This window comes from Bombus impatiens, unplaced genomic scaffold (assembly GCF_000188095.3).
Source record: "Bombus impatiens unplaced genomic scaffold, BIMP_2.2 scf_0321, whole genome shotgun sequence".
NCBI lineage: Eukaryota > Metazoa > Arthropoda > Insecta > Hymenoptera > Apidae > Bombus > Bombus impatiens.
In genome coordinates this window covers 39,367-65,881 of record NT_176740.1, presented here as the reverse complement: position 1 = coordinate 65,881, position 26,515 = coordinate 39,367, and the positions used below count along the sequence as shown (strand labels likewise).

Below are 26,515 nucleotides of genomic sequence, written 5' to 3'. Positions count from 1 at the left end.
TAATTGTCCTTCTCTTTTTCCTCGTGTCGACGTTCCACCGTGCTGCTCTCGCGCGTCCTCGATCGTTCCTCTCTTCGCGGCGAATCCTCCTCCCTGCACGTACAGTCGTTAACATTTCGCCGCGCGGTTAATCGCCAGCCCTGACTTATTGTGCGACGTGCCAGGTTCTGAGCTCGCGTACGATGCGTCCGTTCTGGGCTCGCCGCGTTCACCATAAGCCGCATAGCACGTAAAGGACGCCTTCCGCGAATCGCGTGCACCGGCGTCCCCTGAAAACTCCGCTTCCGGTGCCGTTGCATCGCCATGAAATCTTTATAGGTGCTTCGAGAACGACGAACGTCTTGGAATTTCTCAAATGTTTCTCGAATACTCGAGAACACAGATGTTGACAAATACTATACGTAACTCTAATAGTAGTACTTGAACGTTTATAGAAACTTTTTACGGATATTATTACGCGCGTCAGTCGAAACGTTTTGAAGTTTCGTTAGAATTGTTATACGTTAGAATTATTATACGATATAATACGATTATATCGATGCAATTTGCAACACCGAGAATGTACATAGAATATACAAGATATTCTTGTAAATATTTCAAACATCATCAATATAATGGCGATAGTCGTGTCTCGTTACGGTACTCATGCAAGAAGTTTCCTATAACGTACGTAACATATTTCTAAAAATGTTCTATAAGCGTTCGAGTACCTCTGCCTTTTATTGGAAGCATGTTTTTGTCGTTTTCAATGCTACCGATGGGGTTTTTAATGCTTGAATTTCGTTCGTCACGGATTTAAGGATGCTGCATTGAAGCTTGAAAGCGAGTTAAAGTTCCTTGCATGCCTATAATTAGGTACGGAGCAAAACCTGACGATCTTTAGTCACGAAGAAAACCAATTAACCTACAATCATCTGCTCTATCTGCGCATTGTGTTCCCAACGTGTGTACCGGCCAAGTTTCTTTCATTTAAAAATCTTCTCACACTACCTTTCTTTTTACCATAATTTATGTTGAATTTTAAAAACTACGAGGGAATAAAATATTCTTTCACTAATTTCCTTTAACCTGATATCCTGCTGTTGCATAACAGGTTGCTGCTAACTATCCTTGCACCTAGCGGCCCAGAAACGGGCTTCTTAAATTTCAAAACACCACGTAACCAGGAAATTAGGTTTTCAGGGCCAGGGCTAACGTAAGTCGATATAGTTAGGTTCGGGTTTATTCGTGAGGGGGTCGCGAATGCCGATGTACTGCTGGAACAGGTGTTCTCGTGTCGGTTCCCTCGGTAAATAGCATCGACTAGTTTCTTCATGTTGCACGTCGAGCCTGCATTTTACGTTTGTTCATCGTCAGAAACTTAATATTTCTGTTCGTTGAGTTTTTGCTCCTTCGTTATGCATCAGCGATCTTAATAATAATGTTTCGTTGTTGCGCGAAGGATTGTTTTTCGAGTGAAACTGACGTTGGAACACGATGTCGTAAGATCAACAATTGAACGAGCGTAACCCAGGAAATCGTTAAAAAAGTACAAAAGGGTTGTGTCTGTTTGACCACGAGTCATCGTGAGAGCGAATCCTATTGCGGTTCATCTTACGAGAAATGATAGAATTCTGCGGGATATAATTTTTCATAAAAATTTTGTTATGTGGAAATTAATGTGTCGACAGATGTGAATTAATTGGTTTCCGTTTCAGCCAAGATGAAACATCTTTGGCCGTTGGTGGCGTGGATACTTCTATTCCTATGTCCAGTAAGTAGAAGCGATTTTATTTCGTTGAGAGTATTTCTAATTAAGAGCATTATTTTCCTTGGAATTTTAATTAATCTGTTATTTTCTTATCTTTAATGGTTACACGTGCGAGCGTTTAACACGTTCTACATTGTTTTTGCGCGATTGTGTGTATCAGCGGCGGCGCATGAAAGAAAGTGTGTAGATTAAGATTTTTGAAGCGTAAAATACGCATAAAATTCATAGATGCAACTAGAAAAGTGATTTCAAATGTTCGACCGTACGCGAGGTAATATTCTAAACAGCATCTGTAACATCTTCTAGGCCGAATCTCTCAGAGGACTCGGCCACGGACTAAGGAGAGAAGTGTTCTTCCTGAACCTCGAAGACGGCTACTTCGGCTGTCAGGTAAACGAGTCGACGGACATCCTACAGCTACTGGAACTCTCCAAACTGTGCGACAACAACGTCGATTGTTACCAAGGGACGGACGAGCAACGCGAGAGATTAAAATGCACAGGTAACGTGTTATACAGTATCTTTGCTACATCCAAGGAAAACAACGCGGAAAAATAGTTGTCCGACCAGATCTTAACAGGAAAAGAAAGGCTCTACCTGTTCCACGACGCGATCGCGCTACCGTTACAATCTTCGCTGTTCCTTTACGTCATTCTGTTGTTCTCGGCACCGATTACGCCAGCAAAGCGATCCTCGCGTGAAACCGCAAACATACTTACGCCTCGCGCGTAACGCAGCCTCGTCATAGCAATTACGAGGAGTCGCGAACTTGTCATCACGTTTCTACTCCATCGAGTCTGTCTTCCGCCGTCGATTAATCGGCGACATTCATTTTTATTATTGTTATTCCGCTGGTGTTTGCACGCGCGTTAAACGCAGGCGTTTTGCCTCGACGATCACGAACGGATGGATGATGAACGCGTTACGTAAGGAAAACGAATTACTCATAGTAATCGACATGATTTTTACCCGATGCTGTTTTCTCATAGGATGACTAAGGGATTGTATACCCACGATGAATCGGTAATTGATTTACACCTTTCTGTTTGAGATAGACGATTGTACCAAGGAGGACGGCACCAGGTGTCTGAATGGCGTCTGCTTGGACTCGGTGTGCCATTGCAACGACGGTTTTGGTGGTTGCAATTGCCAGGTGCCAGGTAAAAACTCTTGAAACTAATCTTTTACTCGTAAATAATCTAATCAAACTTCTCAGAACGCTCAAGTCGTTTGGTCAAATTTTAGAAACGTTATTCTGTATTAAAGTACGTCGGGAAATTAGAAATTAAATAATAGAATAGTTCTCGAAGAACAATTTATTAATTAGAAAATTTTGAAATTGCCGAAAGCTACTGAGTATTTGTAAAGTAAATAAATCGGTCGATTTGAATAAATGAGAAAAAGACCGAAGTATCTGCTTTCGATAATTTGCCATGTTACCACTAGACAGTTGAAATTTAAAGCGCACCTTTACTAAGTTTGTCAATACGTAGTGGTCATATTTTATGGAAATGTAAACACATGTTGCAGACGAGAACGAGTGCAAATACCGTCCCTGTGATATATTCGCGCATTGCACGAATACTCTTGGTAGTTTCCAATGTTCCTGTTTCCCTGGCTATCAAGGCGATGGTTTCCACTGCGAAGGTACGTACGCGTGTCTGATCATTCTCTCTCGCACTCTATCATTCTGCTCCATTGATTTCTTACGTTATACGAGATCGTTTTATTTTTGCTTGGACGCGTGTCTACAGATATCAACGAGTGTGATAACCCGGTACTTGCTGCGAGATGCGTGGAAAACGCCGAATGTTGCAATCTCCCGTCGCATTTCCTATGCAAATGCAAACCTGGCTACATCGGCGACGGCGAGGTGCATTGCGAGGATGTGAACGAGTGCGCGATATCTGGTGCGTGTGGTGATAATACGGTCTGCAACAATATTCCGGGGAACTACACTTGTGCCTGTCAACCTGGGTTCACGGGAGACCCCTACGAAACTGTAAGTATTTATATATGTATACACAGGGTGTCCCAATTCTTTCCGCCTATACGTTGTCAGTATATTCTATGGGATAAAAAAAAAAAAAAAAGAAAGAGAAGAATCAGAAAGAAATGTCATACGAGCGTATGTCATTGGAAACATCGTTAAAGAGATACAATAGGAAAAAGAAACGATAAAGAAAATGAACAGCAACGAACATTTACTATGAAACAAGGTATGGATAGATCAGGAATATCTACGTCCAGTAGTAGTCAGAAGGTATCGTAATACTTCGATGACTATTGGTATATAGAAAGTATGTAGGAATACGAATTAATAATAAAAAATATAGACAAGCCTGTAGGTAAAACGATATTGTACAAACCTCACTGTGTAAGGTGTATACTTTCTTTTGACTCTCACACTGTACATGTATACGGAAAGCTTTTTGGAGGAAATAAAGATAAAATCATTGGGTGTTTGCATATGGTACAAGAGAATATTAATTTTGTGTAGTGTATCGATATCAACGAATGCGATTACGCGGGTGCTTGCGGAAGGGGTGCCTTGTGCGTCAATCTTCCGGGCGCCCACAAATGCGAATGTCCCGAGGGATATAACGGCGATCCTGAAGAAGAATGCGTGGACGTCGATGAATGTCTGCGCAGTCCTTGCGGTCGTTCAGCTGAGTGCACAAACGTACATGGCAGTTTCCGCTGCTCTTGCCCGGAAGGAATGAGTGGCGATCCTTGGGTAGGCTGTCACGGTGGGTAACTCGATTTCTAATTATCCGAAACATTTTCTTACTAACTTACGAGCCCAACTGAATTTCTATCGAATACTTCAATATTATTACGTATATATTAGTTTGTAGATTACATAGATTAGCTTATAAATCCTGATAATGGTAAGATAATGGTCGGAAAACAACGAAGAAGATCGATGCATTAAATATATTAATTAAATATATTAATTTAAATAACAATCTGAACTTCTTAATTATTCGAGATCCGAGAAAGACAAAGATAAATTGCAAAATATTATATACTCGCCTATTCGTTGATCCGCGGAGACGTACGAGCCTCGTTAATAGCGTTATTTTCGATAATATTAACAAAAGAAGATTCTTAACATAGATTTATTAGATAACACGATTAATAAACCATAAACAGATTAATTGAAACACGTAGTAAATAAATATTGACTAACCATCGCTGATAGATATAAACGAATGCGAGGAGGGTACACCGTGCGGCTCGGATGCTGAGTGCGTGAACACAGAGGGTAGTTTCGAGTGCAGATGTCAGACAGGCTATCAAATGGATGAAACGCATGGTTGCATCGATGTGAACGAGTGCAGCCGGTTGGATGCATGCGCGGAGAACGCAAGATGCATCAACGTACCAGGATCGTATAAGTGCATCTGCCCCCAAGGCTTCATCGGTCAAGGACTAACATTATGCGAAAGTCAGTCATCACCTAACTCATCTTATTACAATATTAAAAAAGAGGAAAAGTAACATTTTAGTCTCATTCTGTCACTGGCAATCCCCAGATATAATTTTTAATCGCCCAATCCCACAGTAACAAAATGATAAAATTAATGCTCAGCGCCTGATTAACCGTGTTGATTAACAGACGTGAACGAATGCGAGAGAAATCCTTGCGGCGAAAACGCTGAATGCAGCGACACGATCGGCAGTTTCGTATGCAGTTGCAAGGCGGACTACACTGGGGATCCGTTTAAGGGATGCAGCGGTTAGCAACTGAGATTATAGTTTTTCCATGAATTAATTACACTAATTGCTTGTTAAATTTGAGATTTTAAAACGGTACAAGGCAACAAGATATTATTATATTTTCTTCAGCGTTAATTCTTCTCTTCTATCCGTTGAACTTCGATATTGTTTCTCTGTTTCTCAGATATCGACGAATGCACAGCATTAGAGAACCCTTGTGGAAGGTATGCGATTTGCAAGAACACGGATCCTGGTTACAATTGCGTCTGTCCACCGGGATATAGTGCCAATCCCAATCCGACAGTCGCTTGTGAACAGGTAATTACGTTAATTTTTTGTCACTTTACTATGTCTTTTTTAGCAAATTTTTCTGAGATTGGAAAATGTTCATTATTTTTAACCATTTTTTTTTTTACTAAAATTTCATGGCATCACGTAATCTTTATTATACTTAACTACTTTACCATTTTTGTTTCTCTCTCTATTCATCAACTGTGAAATTACCAAATGTTCAGACCGACGTGACAACACTTTGCAAATCAAACTTCGACTGCGTGAACAACGCCGAGTGTATCGAAGATCAGTGCTTCTGCAAGGACGGGTTCAAAGCCATTGGAGCCGAATGTGTGGACGTTGACGAATGTCTTTCGAACCCTTGTGGACCTGCTTCGATTTGCAGCAACACTAGGGGCAGTTATCACTGCGAATGCGAGTCTGGCTTCGTTGGAACTCCGCCACACATACCTTGTAAAGGTAAATAAGTTTCGAATAATCGTGATGAAAGAATAATGTTAATTACAGACAGACGTCTATAAATATGATTTTACGTTTCATAGCACCGTGTGACGAAGTAACTTGTGGAGATCATGCGTACTGCAAGGCAGATGGCCACGAAGCTTATTGTATCTGCGAGGATGGCTGGACTTTTAATCCGAATGACATTGCAGCTGGATGCGTTGGTAAGTGTTTTGAAATGTTGTTAAAAATGATTAATATTTCAGCATTTTGATGGATAATCAATAATATTTGAATTCTCTTTAAATTAGATATAAACGAATGTGACGCGATAAATGGTCCTTCGGGACGTTGCGGTAAAAATGCCATTTGTACCAATACTCTGGGTGGATTTAGTTGCCAGTGCAAACCTGGATTTTCTGGAAACGCCTTCAAACAATGCATGGGTATACTATAAAATTCGATAATTTCGAAAATTCGAGAACAGACAATAAAAATTTACTATGTTATTATCCTATATTATTAAGATGTCTGTATTAGCACTGATGTTTTATTATCGATTTAAAATAGACGTAGACGAATGTGGCAGACCAGATGCTTGTGGCCACGGGGCTACATGCACCAACACCGAGGGATCTTATTCCTGCACCTGTCCAGAAGGGACCATTCCAGATCCCGATCCTTACATCAAGTGTGTGGGCATAGTTACCTGCGAAGTCGATGGTGATTGCCCCGGAAACGCCATTTGTGATCCACAGAAACGTTGTCTGTGCCCAGAACCCAATGTTGGAAACGACTGTAGACGTGAGTGAATTTTCTAGTCGAAACATCGAATCGTTATAGAATTTTTCTCTCAATTTAAGTTTAAAACTAATATTCTAGTTATAAAACCAGTCCTGACATCAGGAAACTGTATAGAATATTTTACGCTATTTTATTTTACAGAATCTTTTTCTACAGTTTTCACAAAGAATTCTAATATTTTTTGAATAACTTTTTTCATAAAATCAGACCCGTGCGAAGACTTATCTTGCGGACCAAACGCCCACTGTATGCTGTCAAACGACGTGGCCACGTGTTTGTGTCGCAGTGGTTACACAGGAAAGCCAGGAGTGAAGGGCGGTTGCAGAGACATTGACGAATGCGCCATTAATCCGTGTCCTCAAGGAGCGATCTGTAATAACGAGCCAGGATCATTTTCCTGTCAATGTCCCAGTGGCACCACAGGTGATCCTTACAGTGGTGGTTGTCAAGAATCGAAGGCTCCTCATGTATGCGGACCAAGTACTCCGTGTCCTGCTGGAGAACAGTGCATCAAGGATGAATTCGTGGGGAGCAGCGTTTGTATTTGTCAGAGAGGATATACTAGGGATCATGAATCTGGTAAATGTAGAGACATTAACGAATGTATGGAACTCAGAGATAAACCTGCCTGCGGTGTTAACGCCATTTGTAAGAATTTACCTGGGAGCTACGAGTGCCAGTGTCCGCCTGGATTTAATGGAAATCCGTTCTCCCTTTGCGAAGGTAACATACTTTTGTTTTTAACATTTGCAAAATTTATTAACACTAGAAAGATCGGTTTACAATGTGTACTTAAATACACTGCGGATCGCATATGTATTTCAAATCGTCACGATTCGGAATGATTCAATCCTGTGTTAGAAGAATATGAAATCCGGCGTAACCATTTGACAATAATTACAGAATGCAACAGTATCGAGTGTCAATGCCAGCCTCCGTATAAGATCGTCAATGGGAAATGTATGTTGGCCGGATGTTCCAAGGGAGAAAAATGTCCCAGTGGTGCAGAATGTATCACCATTGCTGGAGGAGTCAGCTACTGCGCTTGTCCCAAGGGTTACACTACCAAGGCTGATGGTTCTTGCGAAGGTTTATATCAAAATCTTCATTCTTCTTCGACCAATCAACTTCATTTACATTATCAACATAACCGAAACGAACGATGCAATAACATTCACTTGCAGATATAAACGAGTGTATCGTTGGACACCAAGTATGTGGCTACGGAGCAGAGTGTGTAAACCTGCCAGGATCTCATCAGTGCGTTTGTCCACACGGCTATGGCGGAGACCCATACAACGGTCTGTGTTCTCCGGCTCAGAAAAGATGTACAAGCGACAACGAGTGTAAAGCCAACGAGAAATGCGTGCAGCCTGGTGAATGTGTTTGTCCACCGCCATTTTACACGGATCCTCTCGATGGAAACCTTTGCAAGAGTAAGCGTCTCCATATGAAACACTATGCTCAATATCTGATTCGAGAAATTCGCGAGAATCATTTTAAATTATTGTTCACACATTTTTCATACATTTCTTAAATACACATACATGTTCTCTTTTTAATTTCCAGATCCTTGTGACCGGTTTCCATGCGGTATAAACGCAAAATGTACACCAAGCGATCCACCGAGGTGTATGTGCGAGGCTGGTTACGAAGGTGATCCTCAACACGGTTGTGTGGACGTGAACGAGTGTGCTAATAATCCCTGTGGTCACGGTGCCTACTGTATTAACACCAAGGGCGATCACATTTGCGAGTGTCCAAAGGGAACAGTGGGCGATCCTTACGGCGGTGGTTGTACTAGAGTCGCTGTGGCTAAGAACGAATGTTCTTCTAACGACGATTGCGACAATATCTTCGCTTGTGTCAATGGAAGATGCGTGAACCCTTGTGACAATATACCTTGTGGACCAAACGCATACTGCGAGCCTGATAAACATGCTGCCTGGTGTCGATGTGTAATTGGATTTGTGGAAGGCAAGAACAACGAGTGTGTTTCACGTGAGTATTATATCTTTATGTAATCTTTTAGCGCGTTATGTTCTTTAAGTGATTTCTCATACAGTCGTGTTTCTTACTATCCGTAATTTGTTTCAAAGCACGATCTTTTTGATTCATCGGAACGAGATGGTTCAGTGAACCTCCGATTACTACGCTAAATATTTTGAAGTTTTCATTAGTAGTTAGTATATATAATTAGTACTTTCTTCGGTTCATTCAGAGAGAATTGAGACTGAGGAAGGTCCGAACGTTAACGTTAAACAATCGCGATATTTTACATGATTGTTTTAATATACCAAAAAAAGAATTGTAATAACTGGTTTTACAGAGTGCGATGGTTTCGTGTGTGGCTCTGGAGCACAGTGTATCGTGAGTTATAGTGGACCAACGTGCAAATGTATCGAAGGTTTCATGGGGAATCCGTTCCCTGGTGGTCAGTGTCAACCGGACGTTTGTTCTCCAGAAGTTCCCTGCGCAGAACCAAGCGTGTGCATAAGTGGACGGTGTAAACGTCGATGCGAAGGCATAGTCTGCGGGGTTGGTGCATCTTGTGACCCAGCGACGAATAAATGCGTGTGCAATCCTTATTTCATTGGAAATCCGGATCTCCTCTGTATGCCACGTAAGTGTTACACGAAATGACGATCAAAGATTGATCGAGCCTCTCGTCAGACAGCATATCGATCAATTCCATTTTTCCTAAGTTTCTCAATTTAATATATTTTTCGTAATTTGATAGCGATTAATCCAGCTGTCTGTGATCCTGCTTGTGGCTCTAACGCACACTGTGAATATACGTTGCAAGAATCTAAGTGCGTGTGCAATCCTGGTACCAGTGGAAATCCGTATCATGGTTGTGGTGTGCAACAAAAATCTGATTGCTCCACTGCTTTGTGTGGCAAGGATGCACATTGTAATGCTGGACCGAATGCTGTTGAATGTTTGTGTCCGCCTGGATACGCTGGAAATCCGTATATTCAGTGTCATGGTACGTATTATTGAAGCAAAGTCACACTGCCCTTCCTTAAATTTTGGCAGAAAGTTCAAGAATTTTATAGTAACTAAAAAAGATATCAATCCATTTTTAAATCGTTTATACCCATTTGTAAAAGTCTTTAAAGAAAATTCGAGGATAATACAATAATGGAGGGAAATTTTATTAATTTCTTCAGATATCAACGAGTGTAATGGAAACGCTTGTGGGAACAACGCAGTATGCATCAACACTATCGGCAGCTACGACTGTCGCTGTAAAGAAAGTTACTTCGGCAATCCCTTCATCGGTTGCCAACAGGTCCAGGTCGGTCCTTGCACCGATCCATCAAGCTGCACCTGCAGTGACTCGGTACCTTGTCCATTCGACTACAGCTGCGTGTCTGGCAAATGCATAAATCGCTGCAGCGATGTAAAATGCGGACCCAGATCAGTCTGCCAGGATGGAGCTTGCGTGTGTCCACCTGGTTATAGTGGCGATCCCAACGACTTGATCAAAGGTTGTTATCTTCACGGTCACTGCTCTAACGATCTCGATTGTGAACCTCAACAGATCTGCTTCCAAGTTGGGAAAGGTGTTAGGAAATGCGTAGACGCGTGCAGCAAGTTACAGTGTGGTCCAAACGCATTATGTATCACCCAGAATCACGTGTCTTCGTGTCTCTGCGTCGATGGATACAAGGGAAATCCTAGCAATCTCGTAGAAGGCTGTAAACCATTTAAATCAGTGGTAACACCAAGATGTGAACACGATTCAGATTGTTCTGAAGGTTCTTTCTGTATTCTTCTGGACGGTGGTGTCCGCGAGTGTGTAAATCCATGTAGCAAAGTAGTCTGTGGTGCTCATCAGAAGTGCGAGCCTGATATAATTCCTGGTCACGCTACTTGCAAGTGTCAAGATGGCTACGAATGGAATCCGATACTATCCTCCTGCGAAAAACCATCTGTCCCTGATTGTATCTCCGACGATGATTGTCACACTACAGAAGCTTGTAGGCCAGACGCTCTTGGTGTATTAAAGTGTGTCTCTGTTTGTAAAAGTTTCACCTGTGCTATTAACTCCCAGTGTATGGCGGAGAGACATCGAGGTCGCTGTGAGTGTTCGCCTGGTTTTATCGGCAATCCAAACGATCGTCAAGGATGTCAAACACCTAGGAAAGACCAGTGTTCCACTGACAGCGAGTGTCCAGAGGATCAAACCTGTAGAAGCACCAAAGAAGGTCTTCTGACCTGTCAACCAGTCTGCAATTTCGTTTCGTGCGGTCCAAATGCTTTGTGTGTGGTGCATAATCACGTAGCTAATTGTGAATGTCCACCTGGCCTCTACGCTGGTGATCCCAATGACGTTGTAAAAGGATGTCGAGCTGTTCCATGCGTGTATAACATCGACTGTCCACCCACTCAGCTTTGCAATAGATTGACGCACACTTGTTACGATGCTTGTGATGAAAATGCTTGCGGTGTGAACGCTGTTTGCATCGCGGATGATCATAGGGCAATTTGTCAGTGTCCTCCAGGGCTGAAGCCTAATCCTGTTCCTGACGTCGAGTGCGTTCCTCTTGAAGCTTGTCATCCGAATCCTTGCCATGAAACAGCTCTCTGTGTTCCTGGACCATCCAGCAATCCTGTTTGTCAGTGTCCACCAAATTTTGTCGGGGATCCTTACGTGAAAGGCTGTCAACCGGAAGGATATTGCGCCAGTGTCAAGGATTGTCCTGTGCATTCCATTTGTCACAATCATCGATGCGCCAATCCTTGTGAAAACGCCTGTGGATTGAATTCTATTTGCGATATTATCAATGGCCAACCCACTTGCAAGTGTATTCATAAGTTTATTCCATCTTCAAAGGGCCCGCAGGATGGTTGCGTCCGCGCCACGAATTATTGCAACGTCGACGCTGATTGCGTAGAGAGCATCTGCCTTGAAGGACAGTGTATAGGTAAGATTTGTCTTTCCGATCAATTAATGCCAGAATTATCGATTTGTAGCATCGCGTGTACTACTCTTCGGCAATATGAGCCAATGGAAATTAGAATTTAGACGAGCAAGGAAAAAATTGCTGGAAAAGATACGAAATTCGTAATTTTGACGAGTTTTCTAGTAGTTCTAATAATAAATACGAATTTACTGTGCGAAATGTGATTGATTTTATTAAGAAAGATGTTGGTTGTTGTAGCTGTTTGTCGAGCGATTACCGACTGCTCTGCTGGTGAAAAGTGCGTGGATAGTAAGTGTATGGTACCTTGTGTTACTCATACACAGTGCCAAACTGATCAGGCTTGCGTTAACGGAATGTGCATTCTGGGATGTCGAAGCAATAAGAACTGTCCTTCGACGGAATCCTGTATCGACAATAAGTGTCAAGGTATCGAGGCGTGAAAAATTAATTTAACTCTTTGATAGATTCCAACCATCCGACGTCAATAACGAACGATTTTCCAATATTTTGTTCAGATCCATGCAAGAGGAAAGACGTTTGCGGTCCAAACGCGATCTGCAGCTGCACAAATCACGCTACCACTTGCACCTGTCCCCTTGGATTCCACGGAAATCCCACACCCCAACAAGGTTGCGTCAGAGTGCCGAATATTTGCGAAGGCCCTCAAGATTGCCCCAGTCAGCATCTGTGTGTCTCTGGATTCTGTCAATGTCAATGCAGCGAACAGGACAACTGTGCCGAAGGAGAACGCTGCAAGAACGGAATATGCATGAAAGTGTGCTACGGCGATAGTAATTGTTTGCCAGGTGAATTGTGCATCGATGGAGTTTGCGAAGTAGGTTGCACCTCTGACGTTGGTTGCAACGATAACGAGGTGTGCATCAACAACAAATGCAAGTAAGTATCGAATATAATATGGCTACTTTGGGAAGATAGTGGCAATAGTGCAAAATTGGATCAATTTGTATAATATTTTTATGAACTCAAATCATAATCGTTTATACTTGTTCTAAAATACTTTCTATCATTCTTATTTATAATTATTCTTAATCATTTCGTAAAATTCCTGTCGACAATTGTAAATTTTTTTCTTTAGATGCAGCCACGGATTCATTGCTGGACCAGAACACTGTCTGGACATCAACGAGTGTGACGATCAACCGTGTCACTCGAGCGCAGAGTGCGTCAATCTTCATGGATCTTATCGCTGCGTCTGCCCGCAAGGCACAGCTGGTGATCCTGTGGGAACAGGTTGTGTAATTCCTCACCAGTGCACCGTACACGCAGATTGTGCCGATTCACAGGCTTGCGTCCAACATAATTGCACCGATCCTTGCTCTCTGGTTGACTGTGGTCTCAACACTATTTGCTCCGTTTTGGATCACACGGCTGCCTGTCAATGTCAGCCTGGTTACATTGGGGATTCTTCAGGGTGCTTCAAAGTGGAATGTCTTTCTAACAACGATTGCTCTATAGACAAATACTGCAATCAGGATACTAACAAATGCAGCAGTAAGTAGCGACATACGTGTAATTTTACAAATGGAGTATGTTAATTATCGATCTGTTTGGTAATCGGCGTTCTTTTCTCATAGATCAAACATAAAGTGATAGTTTCTCTCTCATACTTATCGACAATTCATTTATTCAGGTCCTTGTAATCAAGTGGACTGTGGATATGGCAACTGCATAGCATCCGATCATTCTGGAATATGCAAATGTTATCCTGGTTTTGAACTAGCGGGTGACATTTGCGTGGACATTGACGAATGTTTGAAGAATCCTTGTCACTCCTCCGCGGTGTAAGTTACCTCACTATATTAAATATTCTTTATTTCAGATTTCAATCGAGTTTGCGATAAAAATATTACAATATTTTTTATAGTTGTCAAAACACGGAAGGCTCTTACGCTTGCATCTGTCCTCATGGTTTGGTCGGAGATCCTTTCAAATCTGGTTGCAAACAACCGGGAGACTGCTTCACGGACCTTGATTGCCCAAATACTGCTGCTTGCATTGATAATAGATGCACCAATCCTTGCGACGTATCACCGGATAGTCATTCGTGCGGAAGAAATGCCGAATGTTTCGTTCATGATCACGTTCCACTTTGCAGATGTCCTGATCAGACCACTGGCAATCCGACAGTAAGTATAAGTTACGAACAGAAAGAATGATTTGATTTAGAGTTGACTTTTGTTGGTTCGTTTAAATTACTGGAACACGTAGTTGTTCTTTCATTGCTCAATCGTCGCATTTCGTTTGTTAATTGTGCTCGTTTGTTCCTATTTCTGAATTTTAGACGGAATGTATTCACTTAGAATGCAACTATCACAGCGACTGCAGTCCTTCCGACGCGTGTTACAATCACAAGTGCGTCGATCCTTGTTCTCTTGCAAACGTATGTGGACAAGGAGCAGATTGTTCTTCTTTAAATCACAGTGCAGTGTGCACGTGTCAACCTGGCGGCACTGGCGATCCTAATTTAGGTTGTACACCTGTTCAATATTGTAAATCGGACTCCCAATGTGCTACTGGTTCAGCTTGCAATGGAGGAATATGCACTGGTAAATGAAAGAACATATTCTAAGAAGATTTAATTTAACGTACTGAATTCTTGAAAATTCCCTAAATTTCATATTCTTACAGCCCTTTGTGGAAGCACGAGGGATTGTATCGGCGACCAACTTTGCATCAATGGTCTCTGTCAGCCCACCTGCAAGAGCAACTCCAGTTGCCCCGAGTACCAATACTGTCACAACAACATCTGCGTGCAAGAATTACGTTGCATATCCGACGATGACTGCTCTTACGACGAAAGATGCATCAAGAACAACATTGGACAAGCAGAATGTCAGAAAGCCTGCGATCTACTCCTCTGTGGACGCAACGCCGAGTGCAAAGCGGACAATCACGTTGGAGTTTGCTCTTGCAAGCCTGGATTCTTCGGAAATTCGAAAGACGACAAGATTGGATGCCAATCTATCGAATGTGAGGTCAACGACGACTGCAGCGGAGAGAAGATTTGTGACACGCACAAGTGCAGGATCGCTTGTTTAGCTCACAATCCTTGCGGCGTCAATGCTATTTGCACAGCAGAGAAACACGTTCAAGTAATTAATTAATCACTCGATCATGCGTCATGTTCGAAATTTTACAAGAGATAATTGTGTTGTACATGTTATTTATCGTTTCTCAGATTTGTACGTGTCAACCGGGTTACACTGGAGAGCCAACTCATGGATGTCAATTGATCGATTATTGTTCGGATCAACCTTGCGCACCTGGCGCTGTGTGTGAAAATTCCAGAGGGTCTTATAGATGTCACTGTCAACAGGGAATGGTTGGAGATCCTTATAATGGCGGTTGTCAGCCACCGGTAGAATGTCTGCAGGACGGAGACTGCCCACTGACTGCAAAATGTATAAACGTCAACAACGTACCCAAATGTTTCGGTAGGTTTATGAATCTTAAACATTGGAAAGGATATTTTTTGATAATTATCTCCTAATATCAAAGACAGAGACTAAAAATCAATTTGCGCAACGATTAGCCGGTAATTCTAACTTTTTATCCGATGTTGCAGATGTCTGTTCACGTACACAGTGTGGACCAAACGCAGACTGTGTGGCCACTTACCACGCAGGAGCCTGTCAGTGTCGGTCCGATTACGAGGGTGATCCGAACAATCTAAGTATAGGCTGTCGACCTAAACCGGTTGTTTGCACGTCAGCCGTGGACTGTTCGCCCAATACCTACTGTTACGAGGGAATCTGTCGACGTGAGTATCGTCTAACGAGCCAGAGCAGTTCGTTCGCTTCTTTATTTGCTATACGATGGGTTAAGAGCAACGTGATCTGAAATTCTTGTAGCGTCCTGCCAATCGGACGAAGAATGCAACCTGTCAGATGTGTGTCTCAATGGACAGTGCTTGGATCCTTGCAACGTGAAGGCCGCGTGCGGAATAAATGCGGAATGCAACGTGAAGAGTCACATTAAACAATGCAGCTGTCCACCTGGGTTCACCGGTAACTCGGAAGTAGAATGTGTCAGATGTAAGTGAGAAATTTTGTCCTGGAGATACTTTAAAACAAGGATCTTCGAAGGGAAAACGTTGTAAGTGATACAATCTTATAATATTCACCCTTTCCAGTACCCGTGTCCTGCAGAGACACCACCGACTGTAACGATGGCAACACTTGTCGCGACAACGTGTGTCTTCCAATCTGCACTAGCGACAACGAGTGCGCCTTCAACGAAAAATGCGTCCAAGGAAATTGCCTTCTCACTTGCAGGCTCGACAACGACTGTTTCTTGGGTCACATCTGTCTGCACAACATGTGTGCGTTTGGTTGTCGCGCGGACGAGGACTGCAACGCGAACGAAGCTTGCATCACGAACAAATGCATCAATCCTTGCGAAGCCACTCCTTGTGGGCCAAACGCTAAATGCACAGTATTTAATCAACGAGCCACCTGTTCGTGTCCAGCAGGCTTCATGCCGAATCCAACTGCAAAAGTGGCTTGTTTAAGATCGCCTGGACCTGTTTGTCAAGCGAACAGGGACTGTGCGACAGGAACAGCTTGTATTGGAGGACTGTGCACTCCTGTCTGTTCTACAGACTTAAATTGTTTGAGTAACGAACGTTGTGACCCTTCGGGAATCTGTAAATCGTTGTGCAGAAGGGACGAAGATTGTAGAAGCGGAGAGATTTGCGAGGGATTGGTTTGTGTCATTGGATGTCGCGCTGACGTGGAGTGCCAGGAGAATTTCGCTTGTTTGAACAACCAGTGTCAAGGTAAGAAGCTTCGATAGTGGAGTTTATCTTTTTCCATTTGTATCCATACTATGTATATAAATATTAAAATATCGAGGTCGTACGTAAAAGAAAGAGTTTTGAAGTTCACAATATTATATAAAATACTTGCAAAGATAAAGATATTTATAAAAAGGATGCTTTAGGAAGTATCTGTATTAGGTAATAAAACTACGAACATAGCCACAGAACTTACTATAATAATTAATTATTTTAACATGTAATAAATATAGAAAAATTCTACTAACTAAAACCATAGAAACATCGTTAACACGATTGAATTAGACTATAGACGTAGTTTCATCTGTATCTTATAGATCCTTGCTCTCTTCCTGATGTTTGCGGAGTGAACGCCAAGTGTGCGGTCGTAAATCATCAGAAACATTGTTCCTGTCCGGCACCATTAGTCGGTGATCCTCTAATTGGTTGTAAACAGGCGTTCCTGCCTTGTAGCAACGAAGAGGAATGCGCTACTGGTCAGACTTGTTACGGAAGATCTTGTTACGCCACATGCAAAAGGTAAGCCGATCAAGCATTTAAGCGACGTGATTGTTTCTTGTCTTTTTTTGCGAGTTGATTTACTATGTTATTTGAAATTATCTTGCAGCGACGCTAATTGTCTAAGCGACGAACGTTGCGACGGAGGAATTTGCAAAGCCATTTGCAACAGTGACGATCATTGCGTGGCTAATCAGATCTGTCAAAATAGGCTGTGTGACATCGGATGTCGCAGCGATAATACTTGTCCCAACGACGAGTCCTGCGTGAACAATAAGTGTAAAAGTAAGTAGAATGCAATTAAAACGTAAAGATACCTATGTAACACGTTTGATTAATCTTGGTTATGTCTTTTATTTTTGTATAGATCCTTGTGAGGGTGGCAAGGCTTGCGGGGAATGTGCCGGTTGTCGCGTTGTAAATCACGTGGCACAATGCAGTTGCCCAGCCAATTATTATGGAAACGCTTTGATCAGTTGCGCGAAATCTATGATTCCCTGCGATGGCACTTGTGAGTGCGATGAAATTGGTTTTTGCACGAAGAGCTGCTATAGTCAGGATCAATGTTCTTGCGGGGAAGTTTGTCACTCTGAAAAGTGTCGCATCAAGTGTGATGTTAACAATTATTGTCCAAAGGTACCGTCTTTAGAAAATTTCAGATCCTCTATTTTTAATTATAATATTCTCTTATTGAATTATTTACGAATTAATTCGATGCTCTTTGCCCATAATTTCATAAAATCTTGAACACGAATATAAATGAATCCCAAAGAAACAGATCATTGGCATTAAAATTCTATTACTAAATCAATTACCAATTAAGTCGACGTTTTTTCTTCATAATCTAGACTGTAAATATTGATTCACGTAAAACTTTAACACAGAAACGAATGAATTCTAAAAAAAAGTATTACTTTAATGGAAATTCTATCATTAAATTACCAATGTAGCTTTCGTAAACCTTAAACACAATTTTAGTAAATTGTGCACAAAAAAATGAATTAATTCTTATTAACTATAAATATATTGTTTGATTTACAGGGATACGTTTGCGACCAAGGACTATGCCTCATTGGTTGCCGCACTTATTCCGACTGTCCTTCCTCCTTATCTTGCGTCAGTGGTCAGTGCGAGGATCCATGCTCAGCTAATGGATCTCCCTGTGGAACCAACGCACTGTGTCGTGTTTCGAATCACAGAGCAGTGTGCTTATGCCCAGAAGGATACCAGGGAGAACCCAGTCAAGAATGTTACCAATTGGAATGTCATCATGACGACGACTGTGAGGCCAACAAACGATGCAGCGAGGATGGCGTTTGCACAAATCCTTGCTTGCAACATGGTGTTTGCGGCTTCAACGCACAGTGCAGAGTAGTTAACAGGAAGGCTCAGTGCTCTTGTCCACCCGGACACTACGGAAATCCTAAGATCAACTGTAAGAAAGGTAATGGAAATTGTTCTTCCACTTTTTTCTTTTTCCTTTTTCGTAGAATTGATTTTTCTAAATATAATATTTTGTACGATGCGTTTTAGGTGGAGACGAGTGCTTAAGGAGACCGTGCGGCGTGAATGCGAAGTGCAGAGAGACTCTGAATGGATTTGAATGTACTTGCGATCCTGGATGCCACGGAGATCCTCATCAAGCTTGCATCTGCGACGGAGGAGAGCTGTGCAAGGATATGCGTTGCGGAGTGAACGCTGCATGCAGGATTTATAAGAATCAACCACAGTGCTACTGTCCATCGAATTATCCCTCCGGAGATCCGACGCAGGCGTGTAAGTATTTGTATAATAGATCGATTGTAACGATTTTTCATTATTAGTTATAAATTGTCATTGTTCGATAGTTATGATTTCTTATTACAATTCAGAGAAGTTAGCATTTGCAATGATTATGAATGTCACTTATACTAGTCGTCAAGCTTAACTTCCAAAAGAATTCTTTTCTTTTCATTAAAATGGTTTCTAACACAATCTATTGCAATGAAAAACAAAAGAACATTTCATTATCGACCGATCTTTTCTCTTTATTTTCTTAACTTTCACGTGTGCCTAATTTTTTATTACGAGTACAGGTAGCGCAGACAAGAGTTTAGGGGACTGTCGCACGAACGGTTGCGGTAAAGGGGCTGAATGCATACGAGACGGTGCGATATTCGTATGCAGATGTCCACCGGGTACCAGTGGATCGCCGGATATCGAGTGCACCACAGGTAAGAGACGGCCTACTAACTGTTTAACCGGGCAGATCGATTAATTTTCCATGTACAGCATTTTGTGACTAGCGAGCAATACTGACGAAACAGAGGAACATGGTCCGTAGAATAACCATGTATTATCGTCTTTAGTAGGACTTGAAGTAATACCATTAGAATGTATTAATCCAGTGAATCGTTTAACAATCGAGAGACAGATGTGATTGGACCAGTTTTTTAGACGATTCTATTATAACGTACTTATTACTATACATATTGTACAATATACGATACAAAGATGTACGACACTGGATTTTACCCACAAAATGGTCGCGCGAGAAACATACATACCTGTACATATATATCTATACAGTTAGGCAATACTGTACATAATGTGCCGAGGAAAGGAGGAACACGTTTCACACATGTCTCACACATAACTATTCATATGTAGAATGTTTATTTCAGTATCCAATCTGTCTTGTGGAAACCGTGTTATATCCAGGAAAAAAATGCTTTAACGAAAATATGATATAAAAAAGAAACAAAAAAAAAAAAAGATAACGGGATGAAAAAAAAGTAGAGACAGAGAGAGACGGCAAATATCTAAATTGCAACCGACATAGAGAAAAAAAAGGTACACATTTCACAGAGAATGAAACACCAGATGATCCGATTAATTTTTTTAGACCTAGGACTAATGATACAGATTGGGAACTGCGAAAGGGACATTCTCATATACCCATGCTTGTTATTTTTTTGCTGGATTTATCCACTGTTTTACATTATTTTCCCTCTTATTTTCTTTTAAATTCTGTGGGGGCTTGTGTTGTAAATATCGCTGCTTGCCAATTTATACGTATATATATACATATAATCGATTCGTTTCTCTGGACAACGAGAGGTATCCTGTCTCGTATTACGTCCCGGATAAAACAGTGTAAAAGTTCGGTTCTCTATTTTACTTCTTCACAAAAGCTACCCTACTTATTTCCGTATTACGAATACAAAGCATGTGGTTTATGTTATTTGTGAGAAAGTTTCTTTTCACAGTTCTTATAAATGCTTTTTTCTTTTTTTTTCCTGTCCCACCACCACCACCACCATCACCATCACCTACCGATTCTCCACCGTGTGACTCTACACCACGACTACTACACTACGACTCTCTCAAAAAACCAAAAAATCCAAAAAAAAAAAAAAATCGAACAACAATAAAAAAATGAACCAATCGTGAAAATCGTGGGTTTGTCGGTGATCTAGAGCGCGAATGCACCAGCGACCTAGAGTGCCCCAATGAAAAAGCCTGCATAAACCTGCAATGCGTGGACCCGTGCGGTCTCCGCGGTGCCTGTGGGATCAACGCCCTGTGTCGTGTGGTTCTGCACAAGCCACGATGTTCCTGCCCTCAGTGTTATATCGGTATGCCTCACACGGCCTGTCATCCAGACCCCAAATGCGAAACGCTGAATCCCAGACCTACGCCGAACATCGGTTGCTCGTCCGATCGCGACTGTCCAGAGAGTCTATCCTGTCATTCTCGTACCGGAGAGTGTCGTGATCCGTGTCTAAGTTCACAATACACCTGCGAAGTAAATAAGAGATGCCAGGTGCGGAACCACAGGCCCATGTGCGTGTGCAAATACGGATTCGTCGTGAACGAGGTCGGGGAGCTGACCTGCGCCCCCGACACGTTGACATGCACGAGGGATTTCGACTGTCCGTCGAACGCCGCGTGCGTTAATGGAAAATGCCAGAATCCGTGTAACGTGAGAAAGAAAAAGCCGTGTCCGGCTGATAAAACCTGCGATGTCCTGGACCACCGTCCCGTCTGCATATGCACACAAAACTGCAATCCCTCCCTCTCCATTTGCCTGCGAGACAGTGGCTGCTCTCCAGACTTGGCGTGCCGCAACTATCGCTGCGTGGACCCATGCAGAAACTCCACCTGTCCGGCTGATGCCCCCTGTTACGTGGAGGAGCACAAGCCTATCTGCAAGTTCTGTCCCCCCGGCTTTGTGCCAGACACTAAATACGGATGCATGAAAGGTAAACACCATTTCTCACCACCTATCTCTCTCTCTACTCTATTCTCTCGCTCTCACGCTCTACAATTCTGTATTCTGTTCCTATATTTATTCTATATCTATAGAGCTCTGTCTTCGTTCCACTTTTTTGGATATATTATATATATATATATAAATAGCTGACACAAATTACTATATTCTTTCACCGAATATTATTCACAACGATATATATATATCTGGAATATCTGTCTGACTCTTACTCGCCTATACTACTGTTATACTATACGCCTCACACCGAACATACCAGTTGCTACTTTTCAGGTTTCTTACCGTTCAAACGGTGGAATGACTCGATAACGTGGTTGATTCGAATGTTTCAAAGAATACGGTTTGATCGATTTATATATTTTGTAAAATGAGAGTGTTCCAGCGTCTGAATGGAAAAATCAGATGTTTCAGGTTCCAATGCCACATATACAACTTATTCATCCCGATACCTATACTCTCCTCTACTCTGCCGACGTCCTCACTGTTCAACGATTATTATTTTCTCCGTTACATCTGTCTCTGTAAAGACCCTAATCGATTATATACTTCTGACCGATAGCTTGTCTATTTATTACGCGAGCATGCTTATATAACTTAATATTATTAATTCGTAGAGTGTGTTTTTTTTTATATTATTTGGAGTAAGCCAGTAAATCGGACGTGATCGTAGTGATTAGTCTAATCGAGAAAAGAGTGACGCTTGAGACATTTTCAGCTGCCTCTTTGAGCTACTTCGACCTATCTTGGCTCGTTCAGCGTGTTTATATTCTATTGTATCCGCAGCAGTACTTCACCACACGCCCGACCGTTTCTGCGAGTCCGATGACGACTGCAGCGACACAGAAGCCTGTGTCGATGGATCCTGCGTTGATCCTTGCGTCGGCCACTGTCGATCGACAGTTCGATGTCGGGTTAAAGCACACAGGCCTGTTTGTGGCTGCGACCAATACGATCACACTTGTACAAACACCACCACAACTATGCAAACTTTCGATTATTCGACACCAGAAATCTACGAGATGACTACACTTTCAACAACTACGCAATTTACAACGATTCCGTATTCGAGTGAAAGTACAGAATCTTCGAGTGGAAGTACAGAATCTTCAAGTGAAGTAGCCACTGAAACTTCTGAGGCCTCTATGACAACTATGCAAGCTTTCGATTATTCGACACCAGAAATCTACGAGATGACTACACTTTCAACAACTACGCAATCTAATTTTAATATCACAGCATATACTTCTACCGTTACGGAGGAAAGTACGATTCCATATTCGAGTGAAAGTACAGAATCTTCAAGTGAAGCTTCTGAGGCCTCTATGACAACTATACAAACTTTTAACTATTCGACACCAGAAACTTACGGGATGACTACATCCTCAACAACTACGCAATCTAATTTTAATAACACAGCATATACTGTTTCTATTGTTATGGAGGAAAGTACAACAACCTCGTATTTCAGTGAAAGTACAGAATCTTCGAGCGAAGTAATCACTGGAATTTCTGAGACATCTATTATTCAAGAAAGTACATCCGTCTCCATGGAAAGCAAACCAACTTTAAGTACAACAGTAGCGGATGATGTATTTAAAACTTCCACGACGCTGACAACAGATGTCGAAGGTGTAGAAAGTACTACTGCTTCAGACATCTCAGAAGTGTTTACTGTTAAAGATATTTCCGAAGAAAGTACCGAAATTATTCCAACAGTGAAAGATATTGAATTCAGTAGTGAGAAATTTTCTAAGAGTGAGACAACTACTATGTCTTATGTTACTGAAATGACCTTTACTACGAATTTAATGAAAGAAACGAATGTAAGTACAGAAGTAACTGAACCGACAAAAGTGCAGATAGTCACTCCTGTTACATATGTTTATCCTCCAGATGAGACGTTGCCATTGGGTCATGTTGTTACTGTTACTCCGATATGTGTAGGTGAGTATACTACAGAAGTGCCAGAGATTACTGAATCGACAAGTATGTCTAGCAGTTTTATTGAGAATGTTACAATGGGTGAAAGTTCCAGTACAATGGAATTGATTACTGAGAATTTAAATATAGCAACGACAGAAAATGTAACATTGATAACTGTGACAGCAGAATATCCTCTGAAAAATGAAACAACAATTGAGTCAACGACAGAGACGTCGCAAATAACAGGGGAATATTCGACAGAGCCATTTTACCATTACACAACTTTAGAATCTCCTACGAGTAAATTGGAAACAACTACTGAAAGATCAACCGAACGATCTTTTGTAACAGATTTTTTCACGAAAGAACCTTCAGTAACAATGTATTCTACGGAAGAATCTTTGGAAACCTCAACGATTGAACAGCCACGAACAATAATGCAATATATTACGAATCAACCTTCTACAACTAGTCAGTTTTCTATCGAACAACAATCAACGACAACACAATATTCAACAGAACAATCTTTTACAACTCTAAAGTATTCAACAGAATCACCATTGACAACTGATCAATATACCATTAAACAAGAATTAACAACAACGCAATATCCTGAAAAATCTTCTACAACTTCACAATATTCAACAGAACATCTTTCAACGACTGAACAATACACCACGGAACAATCTACAACTAATGAATATGTCATCGAACAACAACCATCGACAATACAGTATTCAACAGAACTCTCAACTGAACATACCACGGAACAACCTTCAACAGTTCAACAATATTCTACGGAACAGCCACAAACAACTATACAATATTCCACGGAACACTTACGAACAACAACACAATACTCAACGGAACAACCCCCAACAACTATTGGATATTTCATCGAACAACAACCAGCAACAACACGGTATTCAACAGAACTCTCAACTACTGAACATATCACGGAACAACCTTCAACAGTTCAACAATATTCTACGGAACAGCCACAAACAACTATACAATATTCCACGGAACACTTACGAACAACAACACAATACTCAACGGAACAACCACCAACAACTATTGAATATTCCATCGAACAACAACCAACAACTATACAGTATTCAACAGAGCTTTCAACCACTGAACATATCACGGAACAACCTTCAACAGTTCAACAATATTCTACGGAACAGCCACAAACAACTATACAATATTCCACGGAACACTTACGAACAACAACGCAATACTCAACGGATCAACCCCGAACAACTAATCGATATTCCACCGAACAACAACAAACAACTATACAGTATTCAACAGAGCTCTCAACTACTGAACATATCACGGAACAACCTTCAACAGTTCAACAATATTCTACGGAACAGCCACAAACAACTATACAATATTCCACGGAACATTTACGTACAACAACACAATATTCAACGGAACAACCCCCAACAACTATTGAATATTCCATTGAACAACAACCAACAACTATACAGTATTCAACAGAGCTTTCAACCACTGAACATATCACGGAACAACCTTCAACAGTTCAACAATATTCTACGGAACAGCCACAAACAACTATACAATATTCCACGGAACACTTACGAACAACAACGCAATACTCAACGGAACAACCTCGAACAACTAATCGGTATTCCACCGAACAACAACAAACAACTATACAGTATTCAACAGAGCTCTCAACTACTGAACATATCACGGAACAACCTTCAACAGTTCAACAATATTCTACGGAACAGCCACAAACAACTATACAATATTCCACGGAACACTTACGAACAACAACGCAATACTCAACGGAACAACCTCGAACAACTAATCGGTATTCCACCGAACAACAACAAACAACTATACAGTATTCAACAGAGCTTTCAACCACTGAACATATCACGGAACAACCTTCAACAGTTCAACAATATTCTACGAAACAACCTCCAACAAGTAATCGATATTTCACCGAACAACAACAAACAACTATACAGTATTCAACAGAGCTCTCAACCATTGAACATACCACGGAACAGCCTTCAACAATTCAACAATATTCCACGGAGCAGCCACAAACAACGATGCAATATTCCACAGAATACTTACGAACAACAACGCAATATTCCACGGAACAACCTTCAACAACTAATCCATATTTCACCGAACAACAACCAGCAACAACACGGTATTCAACAGAACTCTCAACTACTGAGGAACAACGTCCAACAATCCAACAGTATTCCACGGAACAGACACACACAACAATACAATATTCCACGGAACAACCTACAATAACTGTACCATACTCCACAGAGCTAGAACAATATTTCACAGAGTCATATCCCACATTAACAACTCCTATAAATACTCCAGGGCAGATACCTTGTGACCAAACCACCATCAATGATTCCGAATGTAATATCTGTTTGAACGATACGTGTCGGCCCGTGTGCTTCAACCTAACAGTGAACCAGAGTACACCTAATTGTAGCATACTCCCAGGTAAAAGATCTTTCTTGTCGGGAGTTATTATAAATGTGCTGTCCTCGTGTTCACCAATATATGTCAAACTATTCTCCAGTGTGACATCATCCGGTATCCAGATAAAAATTGGAGGCAACCAATTCTGGAGAGTTTTATTTCTTTTCTATAATTTTCTTGATCGACAGATCGTACACGAATTGACGATCGTGATACATCCTGATCGATCAATTGTCCGTGGGAACAATGGAAAAATGGCATATTTGATAAATATTATATGTATAAATATAAGCGTAGTTGCAGTTTACCTCTGTAATTCAGTGCAGACAAGGACCTGCTGCATTAGCGCTCTTTTGCATGTTGTATATTATTTTTGCGCCTGTGCACGTTTTCTTCTTGCTTATCTATATGTAGTGATTAATTGTACTTTTTTGTGAAGTTGCAAGAAAGTTGAAAGGAAACTTTTAAAAACGTTTTCTATTCGAAATAGTTTTTAGATAATTCCCTTTATGTGATGTGGAAATGTGAAATGGAATGTTTCCTTTAAATGTAGCAAAACTAACGAT

General features: G+C 41.4%; 1 protein-coding gene across 1 annotated transcript in view; it reads left to right on the top strand.

Annotated features, from left to right (window-relative positions):
* The window catches only part of LOC100746456, a gene marked incomplete at its 3' end in the record, with an annotated part of 87,785 nt that overhangs the window by 21,909 nt on the left and 39,361 nt on the right, over window positions 1-26,515 (top strand). Inside the window, 39 exon segments of the mRNA XM_033320643.1 lie at window positions 1,698-1,753; window positions 2,057-2,252; window positions 2,806-2,910; window positions 3,281-3,397; window positions 3,505-3,752; window positions 4,251-4,500; window positions 4,956-5,201; window positions 5,373-5,492; window positions 5,658-5,791; window positions 5,989-6,226; window positions 6,310-6,432; window positions 6,520-6,654; window positions 6,779-7,012; window positions 7,220-7,735; window positions 7,916-8,101; window positions 8,197-8,448; window positions 8,582-9,013; window positions 9,342-9,635; window positions 9,753-10,001; window positions 10,186-11,946; window positions 12,184-12,372; window positions 12,462-12,843; window positions 13,043-13,458; window positions 13,598-13,748; window positions 13,832-14,093; window positions 14,249-14,513; window positions 14,596-15,059; window positions 15,146-15,401; window positions 15,533-15,727; window positions 15,819-16,001; window positions 16,100-16,744; window positions 17,080-17,281; window positions 17,370-17,545; window positions 17,628-17,896; window positions 18,302-18,704; window positions 18,794-19,036; window positions 19,336-19,473; window positions 20,719-21,504; window positions 22,314-25,970. Coding sequence (XP_033176534.1) covers window positions 1,698-1,753; window positions 2,057-2,252; window positions 2,806-2,910; window positions 3,281-3,397; window positions 3,505-3,752; window positions 4,251-4,500; window positions 4,956-5,201; window positions 5,373-5,492; window positions 5,658-5,791; window positions 5,989-6,226; window positions 6,310-6,432; window positions 6,520-6,654; window positions 6,779-7,012; window positions 7,220-7,735; window positions 7,916-8,101; window positions 8,197-8,448; window positions 8,582-9,013; window positions 9,342-9,635; window positions 9,753-10,001; window positions 10,186-11,946; window positions 12,184-12,372; window positions 12,462-12,843; window positions 13,043-13,458; window positions 13,598-13,748; window positions 13,832-14,093; window positions 14,249-14,513; window positions 14,596-15,059; window positions 15,146-15,401; window positions 15,533-15,727; window positions 15,819-16,001; window positions 16,100-16,744; window positions 17,080-17,281; window positions 17,370-17,545; window positions 17,628-17,896; window positions 18,302-18,704; window positions 18,794-19,036; window positions 19,336-19,473; window positions 20,719-21,504; window positions 22,314-25,970 — 15,174 coding nt within the window.